This window comes from Heptranchias perlo, chromosome 16, assembly GCF_035084215.1.
Source record: "Heptranchias perlo isolate sHepPer1 chromosome 16, sHepPer1.hap1, whole genome shotgun sequence".
NCBI classification, from domain to species: domain Eukaryota; kingdom Metazoa; phylum Chordata; class Chondrichthyes; order Hexanchiformes; family Hexanchidae; genus Heptranchias; species Heptranchias perlo.
The window spans coordinates 33,173,702-33,187,803 of NC_090340.1; the positions used below are offsets into that span (position 1 = coordinate 33,173,702).

At 41.8% G+C, this 14,102-nt stretch overlaps 1 protein-coding gene across 3 annotated transcripts in view; it reads left to right on the top strand.

Moving 5' to 3' along the window:
* Positions 1-1,861: 1,861 nt before the first annotated feature.
* znf423 (zinc finger protein 423) overlaps positions 1,862-14,102 on the top strand; it is a 266,828-nt gene continuing 254,587 nt past the window's right edge. For all 3 annotated transcript variants that reach the window (XM_067997912.1, XM_067997914.1, XM_067997913.1), the window contains exon 1: positions 1,862-2,968. In XM_067997912.1, coding sequence (XP_067854013.1) covers positions 2,929-2,968 — 40 coding nt within the window. In that variant the 5' untranslated portion in view covers positions 1,862-2,928. The remainder of the gene's footprint in view (positions 2,969-14,102) is intronic.

Consider the following 14,102-nt stretch of genomic DNA (forward strand, 5'->3'; position numbering starts at 1 on the left):
ATCAGCTGCGCTGTTAATTTAACTTATGAGTTCATTATTCAATATAAAAACAATGTATTGAAATGGTTTCCTAAAAGCTGCCTTTAAACCGCAAATGGTAGCAGGAATCAATCCAACACGGTTGGAAATCATTTCATGAACAAGTGACTCGAAATAAATGGGAAAATATTAACTTCTTCAAAAAAAACTTGCACAAATCCTGTTCGTGTGTTTAAGGCTGCCACTTACCCTTATTTCGGGATTCTGTATTTAACTTTTGATGTTTCTCCAGACAGGATTTTGCAGTGTTGTTATTGATAAGGCAACCAGTAAAAGAAATGAGCCTATTAAAAATCTGGTGTGCTTTGGTGGGGGTTCCTATTTTTTAAACATACCGGAACAAAAACAAATGTTAAGTACTTTAAAACAATTTTCCATTTGACCAACAGCATTTAACTAACTAATTTTGAATGTAACTAAAACGCCAATGCATTGCCGGAGCAGAATAATTGCACAGATTAGAGATACCTCCAGCAGGGGGCGCAAGCTACCTGGCCAGACAACAGGCAGTGTGTAGTAGGGAAAGGAACGACCATTCAGCTCGACATTGCACAGAATGCAAGAACAAAAACTATTTACAGCTCTCTGCATTATCCATTGAAAGAAAACCACTGATTATAGAATCTCTAAATTAAAAATGAAAACGATTTTATCAGTTACAGCATTTCTTTATGTCACTCTCGACCTGATTCAGTTTCACTCGTGCTATGTATGCCAGATAAACAGATAACGCATAAACCAAAATAGGCAAAATTCTATTATTCATTTCCCCAAATTATTATATATTTTTTAAAAACTGCTTGCATTTACAGATTTGCAAACCAGACTTCCAACCTGTCCTTTGCTTATCTGTTTTCCCCCCACTTTTATCTCAAAATTGTATTTAAAATCACACAGAGGTGGTCTAACCACGTCTCAGCACACACACATTCACATAAATAAATTCAAACCGATTATATTTGTTAGCCACATAGGCATAATTCCATCAGTTTATAATTAGATGTAAACGAATTACTAACACTAATACCCTTTTAATTCCACTGTATCATTACGGATATTTTTGAAATTCACTGTGCCCTGCAGGGAGTTACGTGCTGGAAGCTAAAGAATTTCCATTGTTCGGTAGGAATTAGGTTATTAAAAACTGTGAGTGCGAGATTGCTTCTGCGAATCAAAGGAGATGTACAGTAATGGCAACATTAAAGCAGTTTGTGGTTCAGCTGGAGCGACTTGCTTAAATGGACAAGAGTCTGGCGCCTTCCACTGCCATTACCGTTCCTAATATCAATATATCATGATGTTATTTTTTGGGGGTTCTGTTTTCGTTTTATTTTCGCACATTTTCTTAAATATTAATGTAACCGTTGTCGTGATTCAGTATCGCGGTTCCCAAATAAAACTGGAGTTTATAGAAGATTATTAAGTTGCATATGCTAAATAACTGACGCCCTTTCCGTAACGTTTGTCTCAGTGCTGTAAAACGAATTAGTTTCTTTCAGGAGCTCTGTATTAGTTTGATGCAGTTGCTCCGTTCTTAGTAGCATATTATATGATTTTTAAAAACTGGCATTTTGCAGTTTTCAGAACGCGTTTCAATCCTAAATGAGCAACGGGATTTGCCAATTTTTAAAAAAGGTGTTTGCAGCACTTAAGTTTGTATATATATAAAAAAATAAGTCAGAGGAGGCACAATGAAAGCGGCATTGTGTGTGCAGTCCGATCCAGGCTTGTCCAGGACTCCATGCTTTTGGCACGATCGCGCACTCAGATTTTTCATTATTCACCATGCGTGCTCTGCACTTGGACAGCGATTTCCTCCGTGATTACGTGTGGCGCGTCTCCCTGCGGGAAAGCTCCCCCGTGGAGAGGTCCTGATGGGTTTGGGCCTTACTTGAATTTCCCAGCTTATTATGTGTCTGCACTGCGCGCTAACGCAGTTCCTAAGAAGCCAGCTCCGCTTCCACCACAAAGAGCTGGCTCTGCTGCCGATCGGGAAAGCCGGACGGCGGTCATGGCAGAAACCTCCTCCTGCTCCCCACCACCAACAACGACACCCTGCTGCACATCTTCTGCACACTGTGCCAGCGTGGTGGCCGCTGCCGTGTTCCTCTGAACACCAGCACGGGAGAAACAGCCACATTATTTCTATGTGTGCAAGTAAGAGAGGATCGGGCCACTTTCAGGGCAGGAAAAACAAGGGGCGTCTCGCACCGTCAGTAAATTTCTGGCTAAACAGGTGATCCCGTTCGTTAAGTTTGTTGTTGAGAGAGTTAAAGCGTCAGATTCACGATTATTATTATTTTTTTTGTTTTGTTCACTTTTTTTCTCGTTTCTTTTTGTTGCTGTTGAGAATATTACGTGTCTTCGCTTAGTCCTTGAGGTCGCTGTTCACTGGGTTGCTCGGAAGGTGGAGGTTAATGAAACTGGATTTCGTGCAACAATAGAAGGGGCAGCGGCACATTTTATCGAGTATAGCCAGCCTTGTGCAAAAAAAAAGCTCCCTCCTCCTCCTCCTCCTCCCCCCACCCCCGAGTCCCGTAAATAATCACTTGTCTTCGTGTGGGCTGGCTGGATCCTGCATCCAAATCCACCAGTTGCAAAGAAGTTGTGTGTGTGTGTTGGGGAGAAGAGGAGGGAAAAAAAAGAGGAAAAAAAAAACACTTGACTGAAATCTAGTTTTAGCATCACCGCGAACAAAAAAAAAAGTACGAGGGAGACGTCACACGTAGTCCACTCCGAGAGGTTGAAGTTGCCGCATTGCAACGGGCAGGAGGAGGGAGACAGAAAAAAAAAGAGACCACGGAGCAGATTGATGTTTGGAGCTCCAGTCACTGCCCCGGACAGCGGCGCCCAGAGAGCAGATTCTTCCAGGAGACTAAAGAACTGGACATGTCCAGACGCAAACAGTCTAAGCCTCGGGCTGTTAAAGGTGAGCCTTTTTTTTTTCTCCCCCCAAATTTTTTTTTTAAAAAAAAGCGGGAACGGTTGCAGAAACGGACTTTTCCGCGCGTGCGGCGCGATTCTCTTTGCTGATGGCCAGTTGGAGGAGGCTCAAACCTCGAGACGCTCGGAGAGAACGCCAGCCCGCGCGCGCGCGCGCCAGCCAGCGCAGCAAACTCGCGAGCAGGGGCGGTGTAGGGATCCGCACGCACTGCATGCACGCGGGTAAGGGCGGGGCTCGAGGCGCGAAGCCCAAGTGCTGACACGTTCGAATTCGAGAATCCTGGCAGCGCCTTTGCCGCTTTGTTTTTGAGGAACGGTTGCGATTCTGCATGCGCGCTGCAGGGACCATTGAATTTAAATCAGTTTTTTATTTTTTTGAAAAAAATAAAATAATGAACAAACGTTCACGCGGTCAGAACGCGGGTACCACGGGTGCGCGCGAGCGGCCCAGGTGGGAGGTTGTCAGTTGGAGTGGGCTGGAGTGCCAGGTACAAGGCACTTGGACACAAAACTTTAATTACTTCCTCCAGAAAAAGAGTTGCTGCTTTACTGTAAGAGCTGTGTCAATTACACAAAGGGTTCACAAGGATGATACCAGAACTGAGAGGATATACTTATCAGGAAAGATTAAACAGGCTGGGGCTCTTTTCTCTAGAAAAGAGAAGGGGTGACCTTTTTCAAGATGATGTTAGGATTTGATAGGGTGGTCGTAGAGAAATGTCACCAGTTGTGGGGGAGTCCAAAACTAGAGGCCATAAATATAAGATGGTCACTAATAAATCCAATAGGGAATTCAGGAGAAACCTCTTTTCCCAAAGAGTAGTAAGAATGTGGAATGTGCTACACTAGGAGTAATTGAGGCAAATAGTAGAGATGCATTTAAGGGGAAGCTAGATAAACACACTAAGGAGAAAGGAATAAGGGTATGCTGATATGGGTAGATGAAGTAGGGAGTGAGGAGGCTCGTGTGGAGCATAAACGCCAGCAAAGAACAGTTGGGCAGAATGGCCTGTTTCTGTGCTGTAAACTCAATGTGGTGGTGGGTGGGAAGGCACGATATGTAATTAACCACAAGCATAACAAAAAGCTAAAACTAACCTAGGGTATCTTACCATGCACACCTGTAATTAACCCCATACTATTTTGTTATATCCTGTATGTAAGGCATTTAGCATCTTTTGTAAGAAGTACCTTGTGTCATTTCAAGGTAAGTTGACACACATTTCAGCAAACACATGCTTTTACAGCTCATGTACAGCTTACATGAGCTGTAAAAGCAAAATAGACATTTGGGTGATTCTTAAAATGAGAATATCTTGAGCTCACTATATTGTGCCCGTGATTTTCCGTCTGTTGATTTCAAGGGATTGAAAATTGCAGACGCTGTAATTTTGTAATATGCTGGAGTTGACAGGAGCGACTCACTACCGTAAATTAAAAATTTAGGCTATAAATTTTTTTCCTGTTCCTTTTTTGTTATTTGTTCATGGGATGTGAGTGACACTGGTAAGGCCACATTTATTGGCCATCTTGCATTTATTGGCCATCCCTAGTTTCTCCGAGAAGGTGGTGGTGGGTTGCAGCCTTCTTGAACCACAGCAGTCCGAGTAGTGATGGTGATCCCATGATGATGTTGAGTAGGGAATTACAGGATTTTGACTTAGTGAAAAAGGAATGGTGATCCATGTCTTAAGTTAGGACGGTGTGTAACATATTTGGTGTCATAGTGCATTTCCAATATCGGGCTGCCTCAGTGACAATACTTTCACCAAGGGATTAAAGAAAGTGTAAGTTTATTGAATAATTTTTAATCAAAAGCTAAGTAATAAATATGAAAATATTGGGTGTGTGATTGAGAAAGCAATCTCATTGAGATGTTCAGGTAACCATATAACCCCTCAGACTGGAGCTTGAATGCTTTACAGTCATTTAGATCCTGAGATGAGATTATTTGCATTGCAATCACTTTGACTTTTTTCATGTATAGTATGTCTACTTACAGCGTAATTGCTGAAGGATTAAACTGGTGTCTTTTGCCCACAAGATCACTGGAATGTATTGCACTGAACATTAACATTGATTTAAATATTATGTCTGTAAATCTCACTGATGTAAATTTGAAGAGCAAAGCTTGAGTGGTTTATAAACATTTGAATGTCAATTAGGTTAGAGTCTAACTACTATTTTAAGATGTAATATATTAAAGATGGGATTTAAAGTTGAATTACTTAATTTTAAACATACATTTTTTTGCCATATTTGAAAGCATTCCAGAATCTTAGAGCAGTACAAAACATTGCTTGCAGAATATTTTACTTATTTGTAATATCACTTGATTTGATAACTGTGCAATATAGTACAGTAAAATTGTATGCTTGGCAAAGGAAAGAATAACATTTTCAGAATATACAAATGAACACCATTACAGTACATTGCTGTAGTGATGTAAAAATGTACATGCTGACTGTAATAACATATTGTACACCTAGATTGTGTGCTTTGCTTCTGGAGTGGTCCCTGAGACAGTACTTCAGATACCAGGAGAATATAGTTGGTATCACTTGTATTCTGATAGCAAGTGAAATGTCTGGTGTGTGTACCTCATTAAGGATACAGTAGGAGACACTCCCAGAGGGGCCAGTTCACACTGCATGGGGTAAAACTCCAGTGTGATGTCCACGTTTTTAATAAGTTCTCGTGCTTCCTTGGACCTCCTGCGCACTTTTTAAATTTAGTCATTTTAAAGTATTTTGAGAGTATTGGTGCTCCTGCCCACCTCTCAAAAACATTTAAATTTAACTGCCGGCATGCACAGACTTCTCTCATAGATGTGACAGTTTGAATCAGAGCCAGACACTGCCTGGCTGGAATCAATTCTGTAACTACCCATTGCAAATCAGTATAAATGCCCTCCAAATGCCTTATGAAAGCCAACAAGTCTTGGCTCCCACCAGGTGATTCAGGCAGTCCCAGGCCTACTAACCTAGTCAACAAAGGAGGTACCTTTTCAGAAGTGGTCTATGTAGGGTTGGAGAGTGATCCATGTGGATTGCTTCAAATATGGGTCTTTTGGTAATTGGCAGCTGCTTATGCAAATGGATCTTAAATTTATATTACATAAACATTTGTGACCATCAAGCCAACCCGTCATCTCCCTAGTGTTGCAGTTTTTGACATTTGTGACATACTAGCGATTATGTGACTCATTATTAAAGGAGAACAAAACTCTTGGGGAAGTACTTTCAATCAAGGCTGGTGATGAACTTTTTGTTTATGTTGCTTTGCGATTCGCGACCAGAACAACGTAGGATGCTGATTTCCATGCTTAGTATAATGTCCAGATGAAGGCGAATCCTCTGGAAGCATATTTCTTGCAGATTTCTAACAAAGTAAAGATTTCCTGTCAGGTAGGAGTCACTTAAACAAAAAAGTGCATTATTTCTGAAAGTATTTTCTTTTAAAGTATAGATTTTTCTTGGTGGGCCAGGTGCTGAGCTATGCAACAATGTTTTTGTGTGAATAGTACAGATGGTGGTGGTGGTGGTGTTACTCTGTTTTCCAAATTTAGGGAGAAGACTTTGAAGGAGTGTAAGGTTTTTGTTGCTAGTTTACTATTGTTATGTACCTGGCACATATAATTAACTAGATTGAGTCATCTACCTATAACTGTACTATTCTTCTGATCAATGCCTTCAACAATTATCATGAATTAGGAAGTAGCAAAGGACATATATATCCTAATCTTTGCCTTGTCTATGCAACCTGAATTCCCTCTGTATCCATTCGCATGCGCATTTTGGTTGCTGCTCAGGAACCGAGCCCATTATTATCTATCTTTTTTTTTACTTCTTATGACCCGTCTTGGGCCCTTCTCTCCTGTCTCCTCCCCTTACTGTCAGTGAGTCATGCCACTTTTCATGTCTCTCCACTTGGGTACTTTGCCCCACTAACCACGACCCAAACCCTTCACTGCTCCTCTGCCTTCCTGCTCTGCAACTGCCTTACCAAGCTTGAATTCCCTTGGAAAAGCTCACAACTATCCTCTGTGCCTCTGGGTATTTTCTGAAGGGCTCATCAAGGCACCACTTGTTGTCTCCTTACGAGCAGCAAACCCAACTCCCCCCATCCTCCTCTCTTGCCGACCTTTCCGCATAGTGTGTGCTGGGGCAAATCTTGCCAACCTCCTTCCTATCCCACTCACCCCACCCACAGCTGCACCCTTGAACTCTGCTAGCACATCAATAATTTCCACCCCTCTCTGTATTTCCCCCCATCCTCCTCTCTTGCAAACAAGGCCCTTGTCATCTGTGACCATATTTAATGCCATATTGCATTGATACATGGCTTTGATGGAAACTTGGCGCACGGGTCACAACACCTTTCCCCTAACTGAAGCCTCCCTGTCTGGTTATACTTTCCACCACCTGCCCCACCCAAACCGCTGTGGTGGTGGTGCTAAGGGGCCTTAATGTCAAATCTCATTTTGGTGTCTCCCCCTACTCCACTGGAACTTTTTCCTACTTTGAATTGTCATCTTATTCCACTCCTCCTAGCCTTTTCTTTAAAATCTTCATTCTCTCCGACTTCCCCCAGCCCCACCTCGAGCTCCTCACTGAGTTATTCTCACTCCTTTTCTCCCTCAGCCTTTGCGCCGAACTTTGCACTCATCCTTGGTGATTTCAATCTCCATCTCAACTCACTTTGTCCCCTCTCCTCTGATTTCACTGCCCCCTAGTCCTTCATTAACCTCCCCCTCCATATCAACTCTCCTATCCATGTTCATGGCCAACCCTTCAACCTTGCCTTCTCACATGGCTTCTCTACTCTCGATTACAGACAAGGCCATTTCTGATCACTTTCTTGTATCCCTTGCCATTCGTTCCCCCTTTCCCACTTCCAACCCCAGTTCCTTCGGTGTGTTCCCTGGAAAAAAACTCTCCCTTAAGTTACTTGCAACTGCGCTTTCAAACTCTCAACTGTCCAGCCGTTGGCCCTCCATTTACCACAATATTTTTGCAATATGATATTCCCTGTGTCGGTGACATAGTGCATTACCCCACCTCATCCTTCTCAACCTCTCTGCAGCCTTTGACATGGTTGACCCCACCATCCTTCTCCAAAGCCTCTCCTTCGTTGTCCAGCTGAGTGGGACTGCTCGTGTTTGGTTCCTATGGTTACTTATCCAATTGTAGCATCTCCAGCAGTAGCTTCTCTTCCCATCCCTGTATTGATACTTCTGGAGTCCTTCAAGGATCTATCATCGGCCCCCTCCTATTCCTCATCTATATGCTGCCCCTTGCTGACGTGATCTGAAGACATGGCATTAGGTTCCACATGTATGGCTGTTGACACCTAGTAAGACCTCTCCATCACCTCCCTCTACCCTCCACTACATCTGTGTAGTCAGCCTGCTTGTCCAACATCCAGTCTTGGATGAGCCACAAATTCCTCCAACTAAACATTGGGAAGACCAAAGCCATCGTCTTTGGCCCCCTCCCCCACAAACTCCGTTCCCTTGCCACTGATTCCATCCCCTCCCTGGCGACTGTCTCAGGCTGAAGCTTTGTTTGCTGTCATGAAAGCTAACTTCCAGTCAGAAGTTCTAGTCTTGACCTGCTTCAGATCAATTCTGTTTGACCGAGTTGAGCTTCCAACCCCATATCTTCTGCATCACAAAGACCACCTACTTCCACCTCTGTAACATCGGCTGTCTACCCCCCTGCCTTAGCCCATTTTCTGCCAAAACCCTCATCCATGCCTTTGTCATCACAAGACTCTATTATTCCAATGCTGTCCTGACCTGCCTCCCATTCTCCACCATCCATAAACATCCAAAACTCTGCTTCCTGTTTCCTGACCCACAACAAGTCCCGTTCGCCCATCACTCTGGTGCTTGCTGACCTACATTGGCTCCTAGTCCCCCAGCACCTCCAATTTAAAATTCTCATCCTCGTGTTCAAATCCCTTCATGGCTTCCCTTCTCCCTATCTCTGCAACCTTTCAGCCCTACAACTGTCCGACAACTCTGCGTTCCTCCAATTCTGGTTTCTGCAGTCCCCACTCCTTTCACCCCACCATTGATGGCTGTGCCGTCAGCTATATGGAACCTAAGCTCTGGAATTCTCTCCCTAAACCTCTCTGTCTTTCCACTTTTAAGACTCTCCTTAAAATCTTTGTCTTAGTCACCCCTCCTAATATCTCCTTCTTTGGCTTGGTGTCAATTTTCTGTCTGACTATGTTTCTACATTAAAGGTGCTCTATAAATGCAAATGATTGTTGTAGTAGTAATAAATTTCCATGGTCTTAGTGCATTCTTATTTTGTGATCACTGATGGTCTCAAGTGGCTTGTTTGGTCTCTAACTAGGGAGATTGTCTAGTTAGACTTGTCAGTGCTGATAACCTGAATGGACATAACAAAGAACTGATTGGCAGATCTCAACATGCCTGTCTGCAGCTTGGGTACCTTGAAAGCATGTGAGGTGCAAGATTTGTTGTGTCGGTGCTAATTGGAACCACCTCCAGTGTGAAGTTTGCTGTCTTGTAGTGGAAAGCTAGCTACCAGCCAAAAGTTCCAGACTTGACCTGCTTTACATCAAGTATGTGATATTCAGATCTGCAATATCCAGGTGGCTATTTACTGATATTGGCTCAGAGCCCTAGTTTAATGAAACATACTGCAACAATTTCCAGAAACCAGAATGATTTGGCTAATGAGGAAGATCAGACAACCAAAAATATGGCGAAGTGTATGTCCACACTGTATCTGATTCAAAAAATGACCAATAATTTTGAGGTATGTGATTTATGAACACATCTCAAGTACTAGTGGAAGATAATTTTAGATAGTTTCCACTGTCTTTATGACCCCTTTTCTAGTGAAAGAGGGGCAACATGTCAACTTATGATGCTTTCTGTCATATGTCCAGAAATGATCCGATTCTTTCAGTGCCCCCTACAAAGTCAGCTGTAGAGCTCAGCATTTCCACAGCATTCAAAAGAAATGAGATCTCCATCTCATTGAGAAACTAGCCTCTTATAGCTATCTGCTAAGTTGCTGAATTGGATACGTGAGTTCCTCAAAAAACAAATGTTATAGAATGATAAATGGAAGTTGATCTAAAGATAACACCTGTGATGGAGTTCCTCAGAGAATTCTGTTCGACCCAACTGTTTCATATCTTTAGCAACCTGTTGGTTATCATCTAAAGTGACTTAAGTTTTCTTTGCTGGCAATATTAACTCCCCATCTAAAAATGAGCCATTGAATAGATGCAGACAGACTTGGAATGTGAGTGGCCAACACGGTGAGTTTAGTTTTGTTGCAAAAGGCTGACTGTTACTTACCCACCTCTATGCTCTAAGGAGTAGTGATTCCTGCAGTTGGACATTCAGCTCCTTGGGTTGGTAATCCTATCCAAACTTAACTGTGCAAACAAGTGCTGAAGGTGACTAGAAACATTGTCAGAAGAGTGAGCATCCTCTGGAAAGCATAGCCCCACTTGTTATATTTGGCCACTCTACAAAGAATAGGCCAATAATGAAATATTGCAGCCTTGTTTGACAGGTTGTAATAAGAACTTTATCTCATCACTTGTTCCTGTACTCAGTACTGCCTAAAACAATGAAGGCCAGTGGACTTTTTGAGAATAACTTATTGTATATTGCAGTCCACCTCTTACAACATTGGAGTGATGTGGGCAGGCATTCAGTCCTCTTAAACATCATGACTAGAGCAGTATCACAAGACTTTCAAGTACTTAAACTAGAATTTAATATATTATTACAAATCTTGTGTAGGGTGTGCACTTCCTATCCACACACCTTATTTCATGTCACAATTTTTGTTTGTCAACACTAACCATTGTAAATTGCCATGTCAACATTTCACATTCAGTTTTAGTATGTCAACTGTCACCATGTAGTTGCAGACACTGGCACTGTGATTGGGTTTCTTAAGTGCCCCTCTCAATTGTGTTGCCATCTTTGTATATTTAAAGAAAAACTTGCATTGATGAAATGACTGTGGGCAATGCCATGGGCAATTTAGTATAGTTCACCGATGCAAGAGCTGCACTTCGACATCTTGTATTGATCCAAAAAGTCTGCACGGAATCCCGATGACAAAGCTTCAGATATTGCTTCTTCTAGCTGTTGAACTCTCTCCCAGCCATGTCATTTCCTGCTATTATAGAAGTTTAAATGCAACATTAATCATCTTGCTAAACCAGGGTGGTTTGACCAAATATTAAGGCAAGGGAAAACTGTAACTTCCCATACAATTTTTCTTTCTTAGCTCCATGCTTGCAGATAACATTGAGCTTTCTCTATCCTCTGGCATTGTCCCTGCCTCCTTCAAAACTACCATTATTACCCCTCTTCTCAAAAATCCACCATCAACCTCTCCATTCTCCCTAACTACCATTTTGCCTCTAACTTTCCATTTTGTGGCAAAATCTTGGAAAATAGCAACGTTCTACAATTATGCTCCCACTCTCCTTGTTTCAGAACTTCTGATTCAGCTTCCATCCACCCACACATTGAGACTGCACAGGTCAAAATTACAAACAACATCCTGTGTAACTGGCATCACTATCCTCGACCTCTCTGCTACCTTTGAAACTGTCGACTGCCCCACCCTTCTCCAGTGTCTCGTCTATAGTTTCATTCTGTGGCACTGCTCTGTTCTGCTTCTACTCTTGCCTGTTAGTGGAGACAGTACACTGTCTCTAATGTCTACTCTTCCTTTGCTTGCACTGTCATCTCCAGTACGTCCCAGGGCTACCATTCTCTTTTTATGCTACCCCTTGCGTATATCTGACACCCAGTTCTATTTCCTCCATTTGTCTCAAGGCTACTCTCTACTCTCTAACTCCTGTTCGACATCAATACCTGGATGACCCAAAATTTCCTTTGGCTAAACGTGGCAAAACCAAAACCATCCTCTTCAGTTCCTGCCAGCACTTGCATTTCTCTGACCTTGATTCCATCAACGTGCGTGGCCACCTTAGGCTAAGTCAGGGGTTACGGATCCTCGGCATCGCGCCTGACACTGAAATTATCTTCATCCCACATATCTGTTTCTACACCAAGATAGAAGTGATGCTTGTTATTTCATCAGTCAAATCCTAAGTTACTTGACTGCATTTTGACTTATTGTGTTGTACGTTCTAATATACCTCCTAATATACAAAGATGAGAAAGAAGACTACCTTCAGCAAAGTTTTACCACTATTGTACAGGTTTTTGGCGTAGGCACTGGAACAAATGGAGGATTCAGGTTTGTCACCTTTGTGGTTGGTGCCTTGCTTCCTCCAAACAAAAATAAGGTCATGATTGTCAGATTATAGTATAGAGTATGCCCTGAGCTTAAGAATTATAATTCCTTTTTTTTTCAATGTAGTTTCTTCTTGCCTTCTACTCTCCAGCACAACTGAAGTCCTGTAAAATGATTGTTTGTAATACATGCTTTCACAATTGGATTGGGTATTTGCTGCAGAGCTTTGGTCAAAGTGCTGTCTTTGCATGGGACAGACTCGGCCAAGACTGCCAATATAAATCAGAAATTTTGTGCCTGCACGGTCACCTTATTTGCAGTCACTAAACACGATCGCTGATATAGGGAGATACCATGACTGTTTTTGCCCCCCGGAATGCTTTTGCGTTGATTGCTTTGATTGCATTTACTGCTGTGGCTGACTGTAGCACATAGAAGTGGAACACTTCGATCAATATATATTCAGTGTAAAGGTGTGTCATTTCTTCAAGGATTAGAGTTATGTTTTTGTGGGTGGTTTATAGTAACATCTAAAAAATGTACATGTTTGGCCAAATTTCTGTGTAGGATATTCTAAATATTCTGCAAGGAAATCGAAGTACATTTTATGCAGTTGGGCAATTTCTAAACATGAGGCCAAAGCAAATAGGAGCACACAATGACTGTTGGCCTTCAGTTATATCCTTTAATTTTTAAAAAATTAGTTTATAAGAAAAATGATTTGAAATGGAGAATAGTTGACACAGGTGAATTAGTTTGTAATTAAGAACAATGGACAAATCAAAACATAAAATACTTAGTTTTCACCGTCCACGACAAACCAGCACTCCTCATTGGCTGACCAATACCAACAACAACAACAACTTGCATTTATATAGTGCCTTTTACGCAGTGAAACGTCCCAAGGCACTTGGTACTGAACAATGGTTCAGTGGAACAAAAAATAAAAATATCTCTAAATTGGAAGTCATTTATATATCTGAAATTTTCCTAACTTTACAAATTAATTTCCCATGGATTTAGCTTGTATATATTTTCAATTAGCTGCCCATTGTAGTATTATAGTATATGTAATGAAAGATAATTTGTGACAAGTACAATAAGCATATTGCACAATACTTATTTTGTTAACATATGCAGAGTGCATTAAGTTGACTGGTTCATTAACTGCAATGCTTGTAAATTTGAGGCTCCACATTGTAAACAAAGCCTAGTAGAGCTGCTTAATTTGGTTAGTTGCACTCATTTCTATAAATATTCCCTGCTATGTTTCCTTTCTTTGTATATGTAACCATAATAGTGATATTGACTGTAGCTGAGCTGGTTACATAAGTGGCCAAAAACCATCTGGTCACTTCTGTAGCCTGATGGACATTAATTAACATTATGGGTTTAATATTGTGTGCAGTACTTGTCTTGTTGTACCTTTTTGGCTTTACTCTTATTTTTTAAAATGGAAATGCATCTTAACTATTTTGAACAGATCTGTCCAAAGTGTCATCATTGGGCAGTCACCGTTGTACCATTATCCTCTGGCCTCGGAGTTTATGAGGAGCCTTTTTTAAACAAAGCCAATTCAAGGTCTTGATATGTTTTGAAGTAATTTTGCCATTTGGCACAAATACTGGCTGCCCTTCCTCTTCTACATCAACCTTTCTGATTTTCCGCCCCCCGCCCGTGGGCTGAAGTCAATTCTAGTGCTTCCGCTGCTGCCCCGGTTGAGATAAGCTAATGGTTCTTATTGGGGATCCAACTTGAGACCTTCCTGATGTATATGGCTCAGATACTCACTGGATAAACTCTCGGAGCCATCGGAGAATACTGTTGGTTCTTTCAAATCTTCAT